The following is a 23,045-nucleotide window of genomic DNA, read 5'->3' as shown; positions in this document are numbered from 1 at the left end:
CCGCCAAAAAAGTCAAACGCCGATAAACGCTCATAAACACGCGTTAATTAGTGTTCGGCGTTCTATTTTTTTTCAATGCATTGTGGGAGTTTGGAATGCACTGTGAGTGTCCTCTGTGTATTTTTATTAAAAACGCCCATAAACGCTAACGCTCATAAACGCTAGTACAAAACGCTGTTAAAAGCAGGTTTTTCAACCAGCATTTTCTGCCAGCAATCTGGCGTCCAGAAAAAGCTTTTTTGAGCTTCAGTGTGCATGGAGCCTAATGAATGAAAGTGCTTCTAAACACTTAAACCAAATATGTTGCTGCATATCTTCCTTTTTTTAATGTCTTGCTTTCAGGTAAATCGTAGCAGCAAACATCCACACTTCCTGTCCTGGGGTGACAACGCTTACTCAGTTCAGCTCCTGCGTTGTCACTGTCTCCTCACATTTCTGAGTTAAGAGAAGTATGGGTTTAGGGATTTTTCCATATTCATACGCACCTAGGTGGATGCTGCATCTGTCTGCCGGCGCCTCTAACATTGAGAACCAAGCGATCGAACAACACCGATGGCTCAATTCTCTCAGCTCCCCGAGCAGAGAGCCGCTGACTGTCAATCAGCATCTCTCCCCTGTGCTCCTCCATGCTCATTGGAGCGCTGAGCAGTGGAGGGGCGGGGAGCAGCCGTCTCAGGCTCTCAGCGGATCACATCTGTCCTGCATCTCCATTGCTTTATAGTTTTTCCAGATTTTTGCAACAAAACTGACTTGTGTGTCCCAGTTCTAGGTTATCTAGGTGACCAGTCCTGAACAAGTCCCTGGCAGTCAGATTAAGCTAGTCATTCTCATCTGTGAATTGATTTGTAGTTATGCCCACTTTGATTCTTTTAGGTGTTCCTCAGGGGTGGAGCCAGCTTATGGCAAATTAGCTGCTGACGGAGATCCTCAGAGGCTGGGAGAATGTAGCAGAGCTTAGCTTAGAGTTTTACATACTGCATTTAGCAGGCTCGACTTTACAGTGGTATTATACCCCAAACCAAAAATGTCCTATATTGCAGCTTACCAATCGTTAGATGTGGTGGCTGCATTCGTTTTCCTGTTTTCACCTGGTGATCCGGCCAGTAACACATCTCCTGTGTTAGAGTGCCTCCACTCTGGATGAAGGAGCACATGAGGCACCATTGTCAGTCTAGAGCAGTGGTCGTCAACCCTGTCCTCAGGGCCCACTAACAAGCCAGGTTTTATGTATTACCTTGGGGAGATGCAGACTAGAATACTGCAATCACTGAGCAGCAAATTATATCACCTGTGATGTATTTCAGTTATCTTGCAAACCTGGCCTGTTAGTGGGCCCTGAGGACACGGTTGATGACCACTGGTCTAGAGGGAGGGGAGTGTTAGATGTACTAGCAGATTTAACCATCCAGGCCAATTCTGACATTTCTCTCCTACATGTAAAATTAATAATTTTTTTTGCTATAAAATTATATAGGTGTTTTTAGAAAAAGACCCTAGAGAATCCAATGGCAGTCATTGCAACTTTTTATCTCTCACGGTATTTGCGCAGCAATTTTTTGAACACGTTTAAAAAAAAAAAAAAAAACGTTAAATTTAGCCCAATTTTTTTTGCATAATGTAAAAGGTGAAGTTACGCTGAGTAAATAGATACCCAACAATTACGCTTCAAAATTGCACACGCTCGTGGAATGGCGCCAAACTTCGATACTTAAAAATCCCCATAGGCGATGCTTTAAATTTTTTTTAGTGATTACATGTTTTGAGTTAGAGTAGATCTAGGGCTAGAATTATTGCTCTCGCTCTAACATTTGCAGTGATACCTCACATGTGTGGTTTGAACACCGTTTTCGTATGTGGGCTGGACTTGCGTATGCGTTCGCTTCTGCCTGCGCGCACATGGGGACAGGGGCGCTTAAAACTTTTTTTCTTTTTTTTTATTGTTACTTTTACTTTTCTTTTTTTAGTTTGACACTTTTAAAAAAAAAAATTATAATTTTAATCACTTTTATTCCTATTACAAGGAATGTAAACATCCCTTGTAATAGGAATATGGCATGACAGGTCCTCTTTACAGTGAGATATGGAGGTCAGTAAGACCCCCACATCTCACCTCTAAGCTGGGAAGCCTGAAATAAAAAATAAACTATCTCGGCTTCCCAGCAGTTTGGCTGGGCACGATGGTATGACGTCGCACCTCCGAACGATCGTAGAGACTCCGGCGACCATCTGGTCCCCTGCAAATCTCTATGGTCACCATCCGGGCTCCGCGGATCCTGTCCCTGATGGAAGCAGTAAATCGGTAGAAGCACCGGCGGGAGGGGTGTCCCCCTCTCGCCGCCCGTAAGAACGATCAAGCAGTGGAACAGCCACTATGATCATTCTTATGGTGTAGGGAATCGCTGGCTGAAAAAGCTGATATCTGAATGATGCCTGTAGCTGCAGGAATCATTCAGATATACCCCTGCAAAGTCAAGGAAGTCATATGACGGACCTTGAGCAGGAAGTGGTTTAAATACACTAAAAAAATGTAACCCAAATCCCAGCTAATACTTAACGCCAGGTTCCACCCAAAAGTGGAAGTTCTGCTTATACACTTCGCCCACCCCTCTGGTGCCACATTTTGGCATCTTCCAGGGGGGATCGGGGGACCTCCTTTTTGACGGGTCCCCTTCCCCACTTCCGGAGATGTCGGGCCAGTTAGAAAGTGCACCACGCTTTCAGCATGCGCAGTAGGGAACCAGCTGTTAAGCTAAAAGGCTTCACTGCCAGGTTCCCTCACCCGGAATGGTGGCGGCAGTACCTGAGGGCCTTTCTGAAGATCGGCTGAGGTGCCGACATCGTGGGCTCCCTGGACAGGTAAGTGTCCTTTTATTAAAAATCATCAGCTACAATATCCACCCAGGCTGGACCTTCTCTTTTAATAAGCAGTTACAGCAAACCATTTTTTTCCTTTTGGGATAAAGGGTTTTCATTAATAAAACTGATCATTGTAAGCACCCCTGTACAGTGGGTAGATGGTTTCTCTGTCCCTGTAACTTGATACATCTGGAGGAGAACATGCCCTTTCTTCAGTGCGCATGTGCAAGTGTATATGGTAAATATCTCCTAAACTGTACAGGTTTAGGAGATATTTCCAGTACCTACAGGTAAGCCTTATTATAGGCCTACCTGTAGGTAAAAGTGGAGTAACTAGGTTGAAAAACCACTGTTGAAAAACAACAGACTTACTGGCAGGATCACCAGATAAAATAGAAGGAAGGCCTAAGAAAAAAGAAACCATATCGTCAAAATTGGTAAGCTGCAGTATAATACAGGTTTGCTTATGGATTTAACGCTGCTTTAAATATTTGAATATGTGTGTGTGTGTATATATGTGTATATATATATATATATATATATATATATATATATATATAATTTTTATCTCTTTATTAAAGAAGTATACCCAAAGCTGGTTTGGCTGTACTTGTCTTATGGATCCCAGGGGTACAGTTCATTTTGCACTCCTGTGAGCCGTTTTCAGCAGACAGCGGGCTGAATTCCACTCTCTGCTGATGTCACGGAGTCCAGGCATTGCGTCATCGTGACGAAGTCTGGATCCACCTGGTGCCATGGACCGACACCTGTCCAGCCCCTCCACAGCCAAGAGCTCCAATGGGCGAGGAGGGGGCAGAACAGAGCTCGGGGAGCTGTCTGAACTGAGCGACCAGCGAAGTTTGATCGCTTGGCTCTCAGTGTAGAGGCACCGGGGGACTCCTAAAAAAAAAAAAAAAAAAAAAAAAAGAAGAAATATTGCAGTCTGATCACTGGGGGAGAGGAGACTGAGAAAATGCTTCCTCCTGCCTGCGGCATACTGATGGCATCCCTCCCTTCTAGATTGTAAGCTCTAACGAGCAAGGCCCTCTAGTTCCTCTTGTATTGTAAGTGTAATGTCTGCCCTCATGTTGTAAAGAGTTGCGCAAACTGTTGGCACTATATAAATCCTGTATAATAATAATAACAATCCCCTCGGCCTAAATTTAAGCCCAACTAAATGAAATGTAAGAATGATCTCTGGCAGTGGTCTGCACTCACACCATATACGGGTTAACTGCTTGTATAGTCTAGGTGAGAGGAAAGCACTTTAAAGTGATACTAAAGTCTCATGTTTTTCATTAAAAATAACAAACATCTTCTACTTACCTGCTCTGTTTCATTTGGTTTTACACAGAGCAGCCCAGATCCGCCCAGATCCTCCTATGCTCCGGTCCCTTGCCAGCTCTCTTGGCATCTGCCGTGTCGCGTGCCCCAATAACAATCAGCTTGCTATGGGGGCACCCAAGCTGCTGCTGTGTGTGTCCATTCAGACACTGAGCCTTGGGGTTTGCCCCCTCCTCCTGATTGGCTCTCACTGCTGTCAAAGTTAGTTAGCCAGTGGCGCTGCTGCTGTGTCTCAGCCAATCAGGAGGGAGAATCCCAGATAACTGAGGTACTGGTGCACATTGCTGGATCGTGATGGGGCTCAGGTAAGTATTAGGGGGGCTGAGGGTGCAGAAGGTTTTTTTATTTTTATTTTAATGCATAGAATGCAATAAGATAAAAGAAAAAACCTTCTGCCTTTAGAATCGCTTTAACTTTTCTGATCTTCCACTCCTCCAGCAGATGGTGTTGGCAGAGTTCTGCTTTAAGCCCTCATTCACACTGAACACGGCTTTGAAATCATGCGACTTCATCTGAAGCCGCATGATTTCAAAGCAGAATGTCCACGCGACGTCGGGTGCGACTTGAGGGACATCTGTGCAGCTTTATGCCCGAAATAGAGCAGGCACTACTTCTGCAAAAAGCTGCGGCACCGCAAAGTCTGCGTCGCACCTACTGGAATGGTGCTGTTGCCGGCAATAGGCTGCAACATGTTAAATCGGTTCAGTGTGAACGAGGGCTAAGGATTGTTTTTATTAATGATTTGTGGGACCTGCTGTTGCTGTATATTGTGACATGTCAGGAATGCACGTTTCCTGACAGGTCCGCTTTACTGAAACCCAGCGCTGTTTGTATAGGTAATCAGTGTGTTTGCAGGCAACTTTGGTGTTCTCTTTGTGATGTTGGCGGAAAGTAAACACGGCAGCGTCGATGAAAGGCGCAGTTCTCCAGAAGTTTGCATGAAAGTTTTGGCGGAGTTGGGTTGTGCATGTGACAGTTGTACAGACTTGTATCCATTCTGCTTATCGCTCTGATCCCTCTCCCTCCACATACTTGTGTGACAGCCACAAATACTGTGTGCAGGCCCTCAGGGGAAGGGCTGGAGAGGATTGCTGAGCACAATACCCATCGCCCCGGGCTCTGCTTTCTCAAGCCTTCTGTCACACTGCGGTCTCGTTATGTTACATTCCCTCTGTGTTTTATTGCTCAATCTGTCGGCTACGCTTGGCAGAGCTTCAGACGTGTATTGAAGGTGATCAGAGCGGAGGTGTTTCTTGGTAGAAGAGCACACTGGGGGTTTATGACATTCATACTCTTTTTCTTTCTGGTTTGAATCCAGTAGTTATGCTGGGACTTGCGGTGCTATCTCTGATGCAGATTCTGAAGAACACCTGCCTTGTCTTAGCGTAGTGCGATGACTGGAGCTGATCCTGAATTCGGGGTGACATTAACACTTTAAGACGAGACTTTTTCTGGCACCTTTACACCCCCCCACCCCAGTCCTACTCACCCCTCCACCGCATGCCACCCCCCACGGTTCCTCCCGGCGCTCGCCCCTCCGCGGCGCGGTTCCTCCCGACGCTCGCCCATCCGCGGCGCGGTTTCCCCCGGCGCTCGCCCCTCCGTGGCGTGGTTCCCACCTCGGCACGGTTCCCCCTGGTGCTCACCCCCTCCGCGGCATGTTTCCCTCCCGGCGCTCGCCCCCTCCGCGGAACGGTTCCCTCCCGGCGCTCGCCCCCTCCGCGGAACGGTTCCCTCCCGGCGCTCGCCCCCTCCGCGGAACGGTTCCCTCCCGGCGCTCGCCCCCTCCGCGGAGCGGTTCCCTCCCGGCGCTCGCCCCCTCCGCGGAGCGGTTCCCTCCCGGCGCTCGCCCCCTCCGCGGAGCGGTTCCCTCCCGGCGCTCGCCCCCTCCGCGGAGCGGTTCCCTCCCCGGCGCTCGCCCCCTCCGCGGAGCGGTTCCCTGCCCGGCGCTCGCCCCCTCCGCGGAGCGGTTCCCTCCCCGGCGCTCGCCCCCTCCGCGGAGCGGTTCCCTCCCCGGCGCTCGCCCCCTCCGCGGAGCGGTTCCCTCCCCGGCGCTCGCCCCCTCCGCGGAGCGGTTCCCTCCCCGGCGCTCGCCCCCTCCGGCGCGGTTCCCTCCCCCCCCGGCGCGGTGCCCCCCCCCGGCGCTCGCCCCCTCTGTGGCCGTGGCATGGTTCCCCACCCCGGCGCTCGCCCCTCCTCAGCAGGGTTCCCCCATACTCGCCCCTCCTCGGCACGGTCCTGCGACAGCATGGCCCCCCTGCAAAAGTAAAATGTTAGCAACATTTTTTTTTTTTAAATCTTTTGCTTTACAAAAAAAAAGTCACTCTGGTCCTCCAAGATCATGTAGGCGATCAAAGAGGATTTACTCTTTGATCGCCTCTGGGACTAGCTGGCTGCATGATCAGATGGTTTTTAGGGTGAGCCAGTGGAAAGGGTAATGCCGTGTACACACGATCTGACTTTTTGACGGACTAGGTCCGACGGTCTTTCGGCGGAGTTCCGACGGACTTTCCAAACGAACGGACTTGGCCACACACAATCACACCAAAGTCCGATGGATTCGAACATGATGACATGCAACCGGACTAGAATAAGGAAGTTCGTAGCCAATAGCTGCCCTAGCGTCGGTTTTCTTCCATCAGACTAGCATACAGACGAACGGATTTATCGACCGGACTCGAGTTCGTCTGAAAGATTTGAAACATGTTTTATTTCTAGGTCCGTCAGACTTTTGGGACAAAAAGTCCACTGGAGCCCATACACGATCGTAATATCTGATTGATTCATTCCTTCGGACCTAGTCTGTCAAAAATTCTGGTTGTGTGTATGCGGCATTAGCCTGAGAAACACCAGCAAGCAGCCAGCCACTTCTGAAAGCGTTCCAGCGACTCATGAAAAAAATCAGACGGTGGCTGTAAAAAAACAATACCGAGGTAATGGCTGATATCTTCAGCCACTATCCTGGTAAACCACTTTTAAAACCACAGCGTATATATACATATTGCGTTCTTGAAGTGATAAAGCTGAAGTTTAAAGTGGTTGTAAGTCTCAGACATGAAATTTGAACAAGCATATTTCTCTATAGTGTATACTTATCTCAATCCAGAGCACTAAGTGTCATTTCTATCTACTGCTTCCTCCCTATACTATCAGCATGAGTCCCTTCTGGCAAGATTTCCTGACACAGAGAGATAAACTGTGACGGAAGGGAGCACCCGCACACAACCTGTGATTGACAGCCTCAGCTCTGTTCCTGTGTGCTTTGTGAAGTGGGGTGTGTCCCTTCCCTCTAGTCAGCTCTCAGAGCTCTCTTCACTGATCTCTGCCTAGTGGAATTTCATCTCTCCACCCCATGCTTTCCGACGGCTCAAACAAGCTTTATAAATTCTGGACTTTGAATGGATGTAAAGAAGAGAAGATAAACGGGATTAGCATAGCATTCATCTTTATGGGTTGCTGACAAACTATGTTTCTCTTATATTCACCGCCCGACACAGCTCCTCTCTGTAACTAAATGGGTTGTATAGCCTGCCATTAGGAGAAACTAGGCAAAATTGTTACACAATACACAGAACTTTAATCCCGCCCCAGGGGGACGGGCCCCGTGCTATCAACCCTTCCCATTGCTCCTAGCAGCTTCAGTTTTTATTTTGCCTATCAAGGAGAATGACCTAGGAAACCCTGTGGGCCTCTCGGTCCATACTTTTGCTGCAGGTTTGCTGCTTTTTGCGCAAGATAAAAGATCCTGAGATCTTCTATCAACTGCCGGCTGGGTGACAGGCTGGTTAATGATATCCTTGTAGTCTCACCAGTCCGGCCATCGAGCGTGAGCAGGGCGCAGCTAAGGCTCGGCAGGCCACGACATACCTCATGCTCCAGAGGTGGTCGTGAGCTTCAATGCTCCGGGGTATACATATGACCGGGCTACTGATGTCTGGATCGCAGTATACTGAGGCCAGCAGCCACCCTGTAACTGCGCAGGAGTGGGTCTGTGATGAAATGTCTCCCAGCTCATCAGGAATGGTAAGTATGGCTATCCCTGCTTCTCCAGCTGGGCATTCCCTGGGGGGTCGATTCGGGGGCCACCTCACCTCCCTATCTTCTCTCCCATGTCCTTATCACCCCTCCTTCCCCCCTGAGGGGGGTGGCTGCATGTGCTGCGGGCGGTGTGTGTGTGTGTGTGTGTGTGTGTGTCGCTGTTTCTCACCTGTGGGGGTCTGTGCGGCTGACGTTGGTCCTGGTCCAGGTCTGGGGGTCCCAAAACATGTTTATGGAGGTTGTTCTGACTGTTAGCAGGCAACCGTTCCGGTGGCCATATTGGATTTGGGAAAGTTATAAATTCCCCTGGTGAGCTTCAGCAGCCATTTTTCTTAGGATTCCTATTGATTACATTGGCGGCCATTTTCTTAAAGCCTGAGCGCTTTTTTCACCGCTGGTCTCTTGTGGCAGCATTACATGTGCTTTCTTTTGCTGCTTCCTGTATCCACTGTGTGTGTGCAGAACGCTGGATGGCTCTTTGCTGAACGCTGAAGCTGCTCTGCAGATCGTTGCACCGCTGGTGGGAGCTGCTGTTGCTGACAGTTTTCTCCTCTCTGCAACTGGGAACCTCCTAAGGACTACAGGCACTGCTGTGGCTATCACAGAATTCCCCAGGGTGGTGAGTCTAGCGATAAGTAACCCCCCACGCGGCGGCAGCAGGAGTCCCTGTCCTAAGTCCCCTTGCAAGTGGCAGAGAGGCTAGGGTCAGCATGGCTTCAGAAACTGGTGTTTCTTCCCCCGAAATCCAGGCTATAGCAACCGGGCCACCTGCAGTTAGCTCGGTACGCATGGACACCCTTACGGCGGTCCTCGACTCCTATGTTGCTAAGATAGAGGCAGCACATGGCGGGAAAGGTGCACGTAAGAGGCCCCTGCCCCTCCCCTGTCTTTTGGGGAGAGCTTTGATGCAGACTCGGGCCCTGCTGTGGCTGGAGACCCCTGCTCTGACCTATCAGACGTGGCTGACCAGGACCGGTCGAACAGTGAGGATGATTCCCCGCCCGGGTCCGGGCGCGACAAGGTTCTTGTTGGAGCACTTATCACAGCTGTGCGTGATACCCTTAAGATTCAGGAGCCAGTGGATTCCTCTGCTGATGTACCGGCCCCTTTTGGGTCCCGCAAGCCAGCACGTTCACCTAAGGTGTTCCCGTATTTGACTTATTTTGACAAATTCATCTACAGGGAATGGGGTCGCCCGCAACGGACCTTTTCGGTCCCCAAAAAATTGGCGGTGCGTTACCCCTTTGAGGAAAGCCTTCTCAAAAAGTGGTCGGCTCCTCTGGTCGTGGACCCCCCAGTATCTAGGTTAAATAAAGTAACCACGATCCCAGATGAAGGGACTCCTGCATTCAAGGATCCCACGGACAGGAAGGCCGAAGCAGTGGCTCATTCCTTGTTTACGGTTGTGGGGTCAGCCATGCGACCTGTACTGGCATCCGCACTGGTGTCGCAGACACTGACTGAGTGGGCAAAACCTTTGCACCGCGAATTGGGAAAGCAGAATGCCTCCCCTGTCTGCGTGGAACTAGCAGACCAACTAGTGCATGGCTTTAAGTACGTTTGTGACGTGGCCCTGGATACTCTCCCTCTGCTATCCAGGGCCTCAGTGTCAGCCGTGGTGCTGAGGCGCCTCATTTGGCTGAAATGCTGGTCTGCTGACCAGGCATCCAAGAAAGCCCTGACGGCTCTTCCCTTCCTTGGCGAACGGCTCTTCGGAGCCTCGTTGAATGACATTATTAAAAATGCCACGGGTGGTAAGAGTACACTACTCTCACAAGCCAGAAAGGCTAAGGAGCCACGCTGCAGGCAAGGGCCCTCATTTTCCGCTCATAAGTGGCTTTTTTGTCTGCCCGGTGCTTCGCAAAACAACCCCAGCCCGGCAGGATGCCCACGGACGGTCAGAAGCGTCCCTGGAACTGCAAGCCTAACGAACAAAAATGCTACCGCATGAAGGTTTGCCCCCACCCTAGTCTCGGGTGGGGGGTCGTCTTCAGGAGTTTGCAGTCTGTTGGACCTCCCGATTATCAGACCAATGGGTCAGCGATCTGATTTCCTCAGGTTACAAGATAGAGTTTCTCTCTTGGCCGCCAAACAGATTCTTTCCCTCCAGCATACCCGTGTCCCTGGTTCGCCAGGAGGCCCTGTTCGGGGTGGTGAGGGACTTTCTGAATCAGGGGGTGATTGTACCGGTTCCAGAATCGGAACGCTTCCAGGGGTTCTACTCAAATCTGTTTGTGGTTCCCAAGAAGGAAGGGGTACATCCAATATTGGACCTAAAAGACCTAAATCACTTTGTAAAAGTGCAGAGGTTCAGAATGGAATCAGTTCGCTCAGTAGTCGCTGCACTCCAAGGGGACTCCCTGGCGTCCTTGGACATTCAGGATGCCTACCTGCACATACCCATATGCCTTTCGACATCAAAAGTTTCTGCGTTTGGCAGTCGGAGAAGCCCACTACCAGTTTGTGGCCAAAGTATTGGCGTTGTTGAGACAACGCGGGATCGCGATCGTGGGTTACCTAGACGATCTCCTCCTGAGAGCTTCTTCCGCCTCAGAATTAGAGGAGGATGTGGCGATCACCTTGCAGTCCCTGCAAGTGTTTGGGTGGCTGTTGAACCTAAAGAAGTCGGTGGTGGTACCGACTCAGCGTCTGGAGTACCTGGGGTTACTATTGGACTCCAGGCAAGCAAGGGTTTTTTCTCCCCTCAGACAAATTGCTGACTCTCAGATCTGCGGTCAAACTACTGATGAACCGCAAGTGGTCATCACTCCGCTTTTGCATGCAGGTGTTGGGACTCATGGTAGCCTCCTTCGAGGCAGTACCTTATGCCCAGTTCCACACCAGAGTCCTGCAGAAGGAGATCTTGACAAAATGGGACAAATCTCTGTTGTAGCTGGATCGGCAGATCCAGGTGAGCCAGCCAGTCAGGAACTCCCTGATCTGGTGGTTGAGGTCCCTGGTGATTCAGGCCGGAAAATCGTTCCTTCCTCTGAAATGGACGGTGGTCACTACGGATGCCAGTCTGTCCGGCTGGGGTGGAGTGATGGGGATTCAGTCTGCTCAGGGCCTCTGGTCGACGGAAGAATCCAAGTTGCTGATCAATCTGCTTGAATTGAGAGCAATCAGGCTGTGCCTCCACGCGTGGTCGATGTGTCTTCAAGGGCGTCCCGCCAGGATAAAGTCAGACATCGTCACGGCTGTGGCGTACATAAATCACCAAGGGGGAACAAGAGGCTCAGCCGCTGCTCGGGAGGTCACTCACATACTTGGGTAAGGCAGAGCGACACGTTTCGGCCCTGACGGCCATTTACATCCCGGGGGTGGAAAATTGGCAGGCGGACTATCTGAGTCGACAGATGCTGGACCCAAGAGAATGGGCATTGCATCCGGAGATATTCAGGCTTCTATGCCTAAAATGGGGCACACCAGATGTGGATCTATTGGCCTCCCGGCTCAATCGGAAGGTGCTGAGATTCGTGTCCAGGACAAGAGATCCATGGGCAGACGCATCAGACGCGCTGGTGGCTCCGTGGGATCAGTACCACCTGATCTACGCCTTTCCTCTGCTGGAACTGTTGCCACCTCTGCTTCGCAGAGTGGAAGCCGAGGGGATGGCAGTAATCCTGATTGCCCCAGATTGGCCTCAGCGGGCCTGGTGGGCCTGGTGGCAGATGCTCCCTGGCGACTGCTGTTGAGAGAGGCCCTCCTATCTTGAGGTCCAATCCTTCACCCTGCTTTATCATCGCTGGCTTTAACGGCCTGGCTATTGAAAGCCAGGTATTGAGGAACCAGGGTCTGTCGGACTCGGTGATTCCAACTATGCTGAGGGCACGGAAATCTTCTTCCAGGAAGATATACCATCGTACTTGGAAGGCCTACATCTCCATGTGTGAGGAGAAAGGGTGGCGTCCGCGCTCCTTTTTTATATCCAGGATCCTGCTGTTTCTTCAGCAAGGTGTAGACCAGAGGTTGGCGTTGAGCACCATCAAGGGGCAGATTTCAGCTCTGGCTGTCTTTTTTTCGAAGACCCCTGGCGTCTCACTCATTAGTGAGTACCTTTGTGCAGGGGGTGCGACATGCAGTCCCTCCGGTGCGTCCTCCATTACCTGCATGGGATTTGAACCTGGTGTAATTGTCGCTTCAGAAGCCGCCGTTTTAGAATATCAGGGAGATTCCTCTGCTGACCCTTTCACAGAAGGTGGTCTTTCTAGTGGCCATCACATCGGCCAGGAGGGTTTCGGAACTGGCGGCCTTGTCCTGCAAGTCGCCTTATCTGGTCATCCACAGGGGTAAGGTGGTGTTGCGTCCCCAACCGTCCTTTCTACTGAAGGTGGTTTCGACCTTTCATATCAATGAGTACATTGTATTGCCATCATTGTGTCCTAAGTCGAAGCACCCCAAAGAGGTGGCCCTTCACGCTCTAGATGTGGTTGGGGCTCTGAAGGTGTACTTGTCTGCCATAGTTTCCTTTCGGAAGTCAAACTTACTGTTTGTTTCGGTGGCTGGTCCTAAGAAGGGCATGGCGGTCTCGTCGGCCACCATTTCCAGGTGGATCAGACAGATTGTAGTCCAAGCCTACGCCTTGAAGGGGCAGGTGCCCCACTTTCCAGTCACGGCCCACTCTAGAAGAGCAAACGGAATGTCTTGGGCCTTCCGACACCAAGCGTCTGCCGCTCAGGTGTGTAAGGTGGCGACCTGGTCGTCTGTCCATACGTTTACCAAGTTCTACAAGGTAGACGTCAGTGCATCGGCTGATGCCTGTTTTCGCCGCAAACTTTTGCAGGCGGCCGTGTAGTTGCAATTGAATTTTTTCTTGGTTTTTCGATAAAAACGCAGTACTGTTTTGGTTAATGCACTGTTGCATTACTTCCGCAATGTGGCGGTCTTGGAAATCACTCCTGTTGAGGATACCCGGTTATATAGTGGTATTTTTCCACACACTGCTGTTTTTTTGTGGGTTTAGTTTCACTCGTTCCCACTTGCCATGGTGAATGACGTTTTTATGCTGTTTTTCCCACCCCTCATTTGGCACTGCTTGGGGACGTCCTATTTAGTTACAGAGAGGAGCTGTGTCGGTCGGTGACTATAAGAGAAAATAGGATTTTTTGTACTCACCGTTAAATTCTTTTTCTCTGTAATTCACTGACCGACACAGCACCCACCCCTCCTCCTTTTTTCTATGTTATACAGTGGGAAGGGTTGATAGCAGGGGGCCCGTCCCCCTGGGGCGGGATTACATTTCTGTGTATTGTGTAACAATTTTGCCTAGTTTCTCCTAATGGCAGGCTATACAACCCATTTAGTTAGAGTGGAGCTGTGTCGGTCTGTGAATTACAGAGAAAAGGAATAGTGCTCCATCATTGGTGTTCCTGTGAGGAATAGTGCCCCATCATTGGTGTTCCTGTGAGGAATAGTGCCCCATCATTGGTGTTCCTGTGAGGAATAGTGCCCCATCATTGGTGTTCCTGTGAGGAATAGTGCCCCATCATTGGTGTTCCTGTGAGGAATAGTGCCCCATCATTGGTGTTCCTGTGAGGAATAGTGCCCCATCATTGGTGTTCCCGGGAGGAATAGTGCCCCATCATTGGTGTTCCCGGGAGGAATAGTGCCCCATCATTGGTGTTCCCGGGAGGAATAGTGCCCCATCATTGGTGTTCCCGGGAGGAATAGTGCCCCATCATTGGTGTTCCCGGGAGGAATAGTGCCCCATCATTGGTGTTCCCGGGAGGAATAGTGCCCCATCATTGGGGTTCCCGGGAGGAATAGTGCCCCATCATTGGGGTTCCCGGGAGGAATAGTGCCCCATCATTGGGGTTCCCGGGAGGAATAGTGCCCCATCATTGGGGTTCCCGGGAGGAATAGTGCCCCATCATTGGGGTTCCCGGGAGGAATAGTGCCCCATCATTGGGGTTCCCGGGAGGAATAGTGCCCCATCATTGGGGTTCCCGGGAGGAATAGTCCCCCATCATTGGTGGTTTATTCTGCAGTTTGAGTGTAACACTCAGTTTTTTCATTATTACTTTTACATAAATGGAAAAATTGCATATTACCTTTTTTTTTATGACTGTATCCGATTAATCGAAAAAAATATTCGGCCACTTAATCAACTGTGAAAATAATCCATTAGTTGCAGCCCTAGTTGTCACCCTGTCACATATATGCTCCTGGTGGAGATGACAAGCAGCTATGTATGTATTTATTTTTATATGTGTATTGTTAGATTGCCTGTATGTTTTGTGCTACGGGATAATAGTGTTTTTGCCTCACCACAGGGCTGGACTCAGGATTCCAACTTACTAAAAGAATTGCTGCAAAAAGTGGCTCTGGAGCACAAAGCTGTAAGGTGAGCTTACACTTTATGTACAATGACTTCTGATTTGTCTAGGGATTGTGGCATTGCTTTCCACTTCATTTTCTGATTTCTTTGGAATACAAGTAAAAAATCACCCCTCCGATGTTCTCACTGAGCTTTCTCCCTCCAGCAAATCCAGCAACTACCCCCTCCGCCCGCCTATCAGCGTACATAGCAGACACCCCTACTGCCAGCTTGACAAAACAATGCTATGCTTTTTCAATCTCTATAAAAAAAAAAAAAAAAAAAAAATTTTTAGTTTAAGCTTGCCCTATCCCGTGCACCATATACTGCTTGACCTTCCCTTCTTTTTCCTATCATTGTGTAGACTTGGATAAAAAAAAAAGAAAGGAGTGCCTGGTGATCAGACAAATGTGATTTCTAAAATATGGTTCATGGACCTGTTAATTAAAAATTTGTAACATGTGCATCAAACCAACGCGTTTCGGGGAAATAGACTTCTCCCTACTTCTGGGCTGGTGCTGCATACTCTTTGGTGGGAACGATTCCCATGAGTGGTTATGTTTTATCAAGGTTTCTGAATAGCTGACCTTGGTTGTATAGGTGCAGCAACAGCCCCAAAGAAGGGGGGAGTCTATCCTTCCCAAATACGTTAATATACATATTGCTAATTTTTAATAAAGGTCCATGAACCATATTTTAGAAGTCACATTTCTCTGGACAACGGGCACGCCTTTCTTTTTATACAAGCCTACATGCTGAAATGACCTTAAGGTCGCACAGAAAAGGCAGCAACCCAGTCCCTAAGAGAGGGTCCATCACCACCATACATCACTGGGCAGTATCCAGCAGAAGGCATTCCTTCATTTTTTCCCACATGAATACCCACTCAGGACCAGTAACCAATCCAATTAGTCCAGCTCGGTCACCAACATAAGCTAAAATTTCAGAACTAAAGGAAAATTTCTGGTACTTCCAGGTACAGACAAGCATTTGACTCGCCTACATAACAGTGATAGGCTAAAGAGTGCTGCTGCAGGGGAAGTTCATAGCTTTGGCTGTTTGTAACTTTCCTTTTACTCCAGGCATTTAAATGGCGCAGCAAAGGAGTTAAAAGAAGCTGAATATACACTATATTACCAAAAGTATTGGGACTCCTGCCTTTACACACACATGGACTTTAATGGCATTCCAGTCTTAGTCCATAGGGTTCAATGTTGAGTTGGCCCACCCTTTGCAGCTCTAACAGCTTCAACTCTTCTGGGAAGGCTGTCCACAAGGTTTAGGAGTGTGTCTATGGGAATGTTTGACCATTCTTCCCGAAGCGCATTTGTGAGGTCAGGCACTGATTTTGGACAAGAAGGCCTGGCTCTCAGCCTCCTCTCTAATTCATCCCAAAGGTGTTCTATCGGGTTGAGGTCAGGACAGACAAGTTCCTGCACTCCAAACTCACTCATCCATGTCTTTATGCACCTTGCTTTGTACACTGGTGAGCAGTCATGTTGTACCGGGAAGGGGCCATCATCAAACTGTTCCCACAAAGTTGGGAGCAGGAAATTGTCCAAAATGTCTCGGTATGCTGACACCTTTTAAGAGTTCCCTTCACTGGAACCAAGGGGCCAAGTGCAAACCCTGATAACCCCACACCATAAATCCCCCCTCCACCAAATGATTTGCACCAGTGCACAAAGCAAGGTCCTTAAAGGCATGGATTTGTGAGTTTGGGATGGAGGAACTTGACTGGCCTGCACCTCAACCTGATAGAACACCTTTGGGATAAATTCGAGCATAGACTATGAGCCCAGCTTTCTCGTCTAACATCAGTGCCTGACCTCACAAATGCCCTTCTAGAAGAATAGTCAAAAATTCCCATAGACACACTCCGAAACCTTGTGGACAGCCTTCCCAGAAGAGTTAAAGCTGTTATAGCTGCAGAGGGTGGGCCAACTCAATATTGAACCCTACGGACTAAGACTGGGATGCCATTAAAGTTCATGTGTGTGTGAAGGCAGGTGTCACAATACTTTTGGTAATATAGTGTGTGTTGCAGGGAGAAGGTGGTTATTGTGAACCTGCTGCTTTGTTTTGTATGGGCAAAGCACAAGTACACTTGGAGTTCCTTATGCCATGTTTGAAGTTAATATAAGGCCTCTTGCACACTGCAGCTTGAAATCTAAATGCAGATTTATAATGCAGCCCATTGTTTACCATGTGCCAGCCGTGCAAACAAGCGCTGCATATTCTTGAGTAAAAAAATAAAAATTTGAAAAATCTGCGTTCCTGGCCAGTATTTTTCAGCGGTACGCACAAATGCACATACATTTTGCCTAGGAATGTATTGTACGTGCAAATGTGCACATACGCATAAATACATGCGAATATATGCAAAACAGTGTCTGAAATTACATCCAGAAGCGCTCAAACATTGGTACTGTGGGCAAGAGGCCTTAAGGCTAGTGACGAGCCGAATATACTTTGTTTCAGTTTGGGGCAGTTTAGTAAACTTTGGCAAAGTTAAAGCAGAACTTCACCGAAAAGGAGAGGTTCCGCTTCTCTGCGGGACCATTCGCAAAGCACAGTGCTACTCGTGCATACGCAGTGGGAAGCCAGCTGTGAAGCCACATGCGGTCACGAGCCGGCTTCCCAAAGTAAACATGCCGGTGCCAGGGACCCAAAGAGCCACCTCGTTTGAGGACTGTGTTGGATCCCTGGGTCAGGTAAGTGTCTTAATATTAAAAGTCAGCAGCTACGGTATTAGTAGCTGCTGTCTTTTAATTTTTTGATTGCTGGGGTGAGAAGAACTGCTTTAAGCAGCCCATAGATGAGTTTGTTTTTCACTGATCACCGTTGCAGGCTATAGCCTGTGGAGCTGATCTTGCAGGGAAAATCCGACAGGGTGGCTGTACAGAAGTCAGTCGGTAAGTTGACTTGTGTACAACCTCCCTGTCCATACAGGGATCAAAATTCGTCCAGACCTGGCTGAACCAGCCGAATTTTGATCCATTTATGGCGGGCTTTAGCAAGTTGAATCCGAACCCCTTTAAAATCAATGTGAGATGAATCCTGGAAATATTAAATTACCATTTTCTAGGCTAGTAGGCAAGGGATTGTCAAACAAAGGGCATGGAGCAGGGTTTAGGGGGACATGCACTAAAGCAAAAGAAAAGTTAAAATTCCAAATGGTAGGAAGAAGCGATTCTAATAATGCCTAACGTGATACCATAAAAATGAAAAATTACTTTAAATAACACGATTGGGTGCTGTCGTTGTACGGAGGTCCTTGAGATGCTGTCCTTCGGAGAGTTTTTGTTTTTTCAAATTCCCCATTTTTTACACTCCCTCTGGCTGGCTAAGCCTGACCAATATCGGGTAACTCTGTATGAAAAGTGGTGCACGCAAGATGCAGATCAGTATCCCCTAGGCTTCCCTATATGGAGGACTGGGATACCGATTTGGGAGAAGAAAGGGAACTGGAGCTTGTGGCGCAGTTCTTTCCTGAGATCTTACAGGGGTATCATGAATGTTGCCTTGATAGAGGCAAATGTGAAGGTGCTCACCCATTGGCACCTGGTGCCAACCCGGTTGGCCAAAATGTACCCTTCTGTTTTGCCTTTTGTGTTTCCGAGGCTGTCAGATGCCCGGGCCAGTGTGCCATATCTGGTAGGAATGCCCTAGAATCCAGGGTTACTGGAGTGGAATCTTCACATCGACTCATAGAGTAACGATACAATCGGTTCCCTACACTCCACGTATAGCACTCCTTAAAACCCTTGTGCCTAGGCTACCTAAATACTTACGATTGATATTCTTTATCTTGCTAGGAGCTAAAATGACTCTTGCCAAATTCTGGAAACAAATCTATGGTTTCCTTGGCACAGGCTAAGAAAAAGGTCACCTGGCTTATGCTAAAGATGCTATTGTTGGCATCTTGCAGGACACTGTTGAACAATTTGAATGGACCTGGGAGCCATGGGCCACATATATGCATATCTCCCTGGTACACTCATTTAGCACTGCTCTCTGGATTTGTGGATTAATATATATTTCCTGACCCTGGCTCGGACCACCCTTCTCTGTTATGTGCCCTTACTTCCTTCGTTCTTTATCTTCTTTCACATTTTTCTCTAAAGTATGTTTGGTTACTCAGGTGTATTGGCACCCCACATCTTTAGCACCCTGATTTCGGGGCAGTCTTCATTGGGTGTGTCCCCCTCACCTAGTTGTATTGGGTGATAAGGATCTGGTCTTTATTTAGGGGTTTGATACCTTTACTGTTTAGGAATTGACATTGTGGGTCTTTTGTATCGTCTATTTGAAAAATTGTCAATAAATATTTTGAAAGGAAAATAACGTGATTGGGGGATACCCTATACCTGCTTGTGAAGTAGCATATTTGTACAACCCCAAAATCCATACCAGACCCTTTACCTATAAATGCAACCTAGCTAGACAGCTTTCCATGAACCATACCAAGCCATATGCCCTCAACATGGGGAGGATACCTTGCCAGGCAGCGTCCCTGGCAAAGCACCTTGTATCCATGTTGATAGCACAAGGGCCTCATTCCCATAACCCTGACCTTGTGGTTGTGGGGGTTTGTTGGCAGGGGGCTTAATGGAATTTGAAAGCCCCCTTTAAAATATGGGGGTTCTCATATATTGCCCCAAACCCTTACTCCTGCATGAATCAGTAAGGGATAGTAGTAAAGGAAACAAATGTAAAGTAAATAAACACACACTTTGACAAGTCTGTAAAGCCATCATTTATGTTATCCAGTGATGTAGATCCACATCAGTCATGATGAAGGGTGTAATGACATATTCGCCGACCCATCGCAGTTTACTATGGAAGTGACATTAGGTCGCCGCCATCTTGCTACACCCCACACTCGTCCACAGAGGATACACTAAGAAGGGGGAAAGCGGACATGTTGTTACACCCACCGGAGTTTTGCACTTTAGACATATTTATAATGGTAAAGTTAGTTTCTATACTGAAATACAGGACTTGGAACTCCGTCTGACTGCTTAGATGAATTTTAAAAGCGGCGAATTTCTGTCAGATTAGCAAACCTGTGAGATGAGCAGGCTTGCTGCTGCTTTTAAAATTCAAGATCTAAGTAGTCAGACAGAGTTATAAGTCCTGCATTTCACTACATAAACTGAATTTACGGTTATAAATACATGTAAAATGCAAAACTCTAGTGGATGTAACAAGATGCCTGCTTTCCCCCTTCTTAGTGTATCCTTACTGTGGACTAGTGTGGGGTGTAGCAAGATGGCGGCGACGGAACGTCACTTCCGTAGCAAATTTGCGATGGGTCGCAATATGTTGTTACAGGGGCACCTGCTGAAAGAAAAGACACACCAACGCAATCTGCTCCTGATGACATTTTGCCACGAATGACTGTTCCCTCACAGGTGAATATAAACAAAGGGGTGGAATGTCCCAGGTGATATAACTGACCAAACATGATCATGATTACCTTTGGTCAGTAATGTCCCTTACCAAATATGGTCATGCCCATATATGGTTAATGATGTCTCCGGGATGGCTCACCCCTTTGTTTACATTCAGCTACAGGAAGCTGTAATTTGTGACGAGCCAGGGTGCATGCTTGGATAAAGGTCTGGTATAAATGTTGGGGGGAACCCCACACAATTTTTTTTTTTTTACGTATCCGCCATCATTCCTGCCCCTTTCTTTACATTCACCTGTCAGCTGTGAATCCCCATGTTCAGTCCAATCTCTAATAAAGACTGATTTCAGGTATTTAGACTTGCTGCACTTGAGATAAGATTTCATGACTTTTGAAGGAATCCATAAATGAAATGTTTTTATTTGTCAGCGCAGAATTCTGCTGTCATTCTCTATAAGATGAAATTATTTTATATTCCAGTCTGCATGCAGTTGTTGTTTTGTGGCTGTATAGCAGTCCAGCTTTGGACGAGCCATCTGTTGTTGTGACAGGGGAGAATATGTGTAGCTGGGATGAAAGAGTCAAATATTTATTGTCCTGTCTCTGCACGGTTTTATTTGTGTTCTGTATGTGTGTGGGATGACACGGCCATGTTTGTTTTCACTTGTAGTGAGATGAGACCGGAGGAAGCCACAGCTTTGTACATACAGGAAGTGCAGCAGTTGGATGGCTATGGACAGGAGTGTTTCCATGTCAAGGTATGTCTTTAAAGCAGAAATGAATGGCTCATTAAAAGATATAATTAAACAAAAAAAAATACTAAGCTGCAGTACACTCCTACAAACTAGAGCTGTCCCTGGCAGTGCTTTTCTGTTAGATCCTTGAACTTCCAGGGTGAACAGCCAGCATCATAGAACTTACTTTCTCCAACTGTCATGGACCCCTCCCCCAGCTTGTGACTGGACAGTGAAGGACAAGCAGCACAATAAACTCATCTCTCTGCCATTGTGCTATCAACATGAGCTTTGTGCTGCTTCTCCTAGTCCTATAGAGGGATTGCAAGATCCTGACACAGAGTCAAATTTAGGAATTTAGGCACCCAAATTTTATATATATATATATATATATATATATATATATATATATATATATATATATATATATATATATATATATATATATATATATATATAATTATTATTATTATTTTTATTTTTTATTTATTATTTCAGGTACTTGTATAGCGCTGTCAATTTATGCAGCTCTTTACATATAAATTGTACATTCACATCAGTCCCTGCCCTCAAGGAGCTTACAATCTAAGGTCCCTAGCCAATTTAGACAGAAGCCAATAAACCTACCAGCATGTCTATATATATATATATAGTCTAATTGTCTATTTGGTTGTTTTTTTTTTTGACTCAGGAATGTCGGTGTATGGATATATATATATATATAATAGCATATCTTTATTGGGTTGTACTTTAGCTTTATGTGGTTGATGTAATCAGTGATGATTTGTCATTGAATCTTTAAAGTGGTTGTGAAGGCTGAAGGTTTTTACCCTCATGTTTTCTATGCATGAAGGTAAAAAGCCTTCAGTGTGCAGTAGCCCCCCTAATACTTTCCTAAGCCCGCTTCCTCCTAATTGGCTGAGATACAGTAGCCATTGGATTCCGCTGCTGTCAATCATGGACAGTGAGGGCAGGATGAAGGGGCGGGGCTAAACCGCACTCTGTCTTATGGACGCAGAGCCAGCTCTGGAGTGAGCATGCACGAGATTCCCCCACAGCAAGTGGCTTGCTATAAGGGCACTCGGCAAGGTGGAGGGCCCAGAGCGCAGGCAGGGGACCCGAGAAGAGGAGGCTCGGGGCTATTCTGTGCAAAACCACTTCACAGAGCAGGCATGTATTTTTTCCTTTACAATTCTTAGGATAGGTTCACATTATTGTGGGTGCGAGTGTATGGAACACACACATCACACAGGTTCCTGCACCCACAGCTGAAACGTGTTGCTCTTAAGCAGACATGTGGGGGATGCCATTCGTTCTTAAAAAGCATTGGCACATTATTGTGAACCTAGCCTTAGATCTTATTCGACTGCATGGTTAACCACAGCTCTTGGCAGGCAGTTGACCTCCACCAAACTCCCCAAAGAACATATTCTAATAGCTGTTAGTAAGCCTAACATGCTGGAAGATCCAAACGCTATATGTAATGTTCAGTCTCTGCAGCGGTCTATATACTTGCATCTTCATTAGGGCTTGTTACATAGTAGGTGAGGTTGAAAAAAGACATAAAGTCCAACCTATGTGTGTGTGATTATATGTCAGTATTACATTGTATATCCCTGTATGTTGTGGTCGGTCAGGTACTTATCTAATAGTTTTTTGCAACTACCGATGCTCCCCGCTGAGACCACTGCCTGTGGAACGGAATCCCACATCCTTGCCACTCTAAGCCCCTGTACACACGGTCGGACATTCTGACAACAAAATCCAACTGATTTTTTCCGACGGATTTTGACTGAAACTGGTGTTGCATACACATGGTCGGACAAAGTTGTTGGAAAATCCGATCGTTCGGAACGTGATGACGTTTGTACGTTACGACGGGGCTACGTTCAGGCTAGTAGCCAATGGCTTTGGTCTCGTTATTTAATCTGAGCATGCGTGGCACTTCCAATCGGAATTCTCTACAAACGATAGGAAAAAGTCCTATGGGATCATATTGTCGGAAAATTTTATATCCAGCTCTCAAACTTTGTTGGTCGGACATTCCGATGGAAAAAGTCAGATGGAGCCCATACACGGTCGGATTATCCGACAACATGGTCCAATCGGACATCTTCCGTCGGAATTTCCGACCGTGTGTACAAGGGCTTTCAGTAAAGAACCCTCTATGCAGTTTAAGGTTAAACCTCTTTTCTTCTAATTTTAATGAGTGGCCACGTGTTTTATTTAACTCCTTTATCCCTATTGTGGGGTCACCAGTACGGTATTTGTAAATTGAAATCATATCCCCTCTCAAGCGTCTCTTCTCCAGAGAGAATAAGTTCAGAGCTCGCAACCTTTC

At 47.6% G+C, this 23,045-nt stretch overlaps 1 protein-coding gene across 1 annotated transcript in view; it reads left to right on the top strand.

The window, feature by feature from the left end:
- Nucleotides 1–23,045, top strand: part of PTPN14 (protein tyrosine phosphatase non-receptor type 14) — a 182,214-nt gene that overhangs the window by 112,644 nt on the left and 46,525 nt on the right. Inside the window, exons 6-7 of the mRNA XM_077485765.1 lie at nt 14,511–14,581; nt 20,641–20,728. Coding sequence (XP_077341891.1) covers nt 14,511–14,581; nt 20,641–20,728 — 159 coding nt within the window. The remainder of the gene's footprint in view (nt 1–14,510; nt 14,582–20,640; nt 20,729–23,045) is intronic.

Source organism: Lithobates pipiens, unplaced genomic scaffold, assembly GCF_037356315.1.
Source record: "Lithobates pipiens isolate NorthernLeopardFrog02 unplaced genomic scaffold, aLitPip1_a1.2 Scaffold_18, whole genome shotgun sequence".
NCBI lineage: Eukaryota > Metazoa > Chordata > Amphibia > Anura > Ranidae > Lithobates > Lithobates pipiens.
The sequence above is the reverse complement of the archived record's forward strand: the minus strand, read 5'-3'. Positions and strand labels throughout refer to the sequence as shown.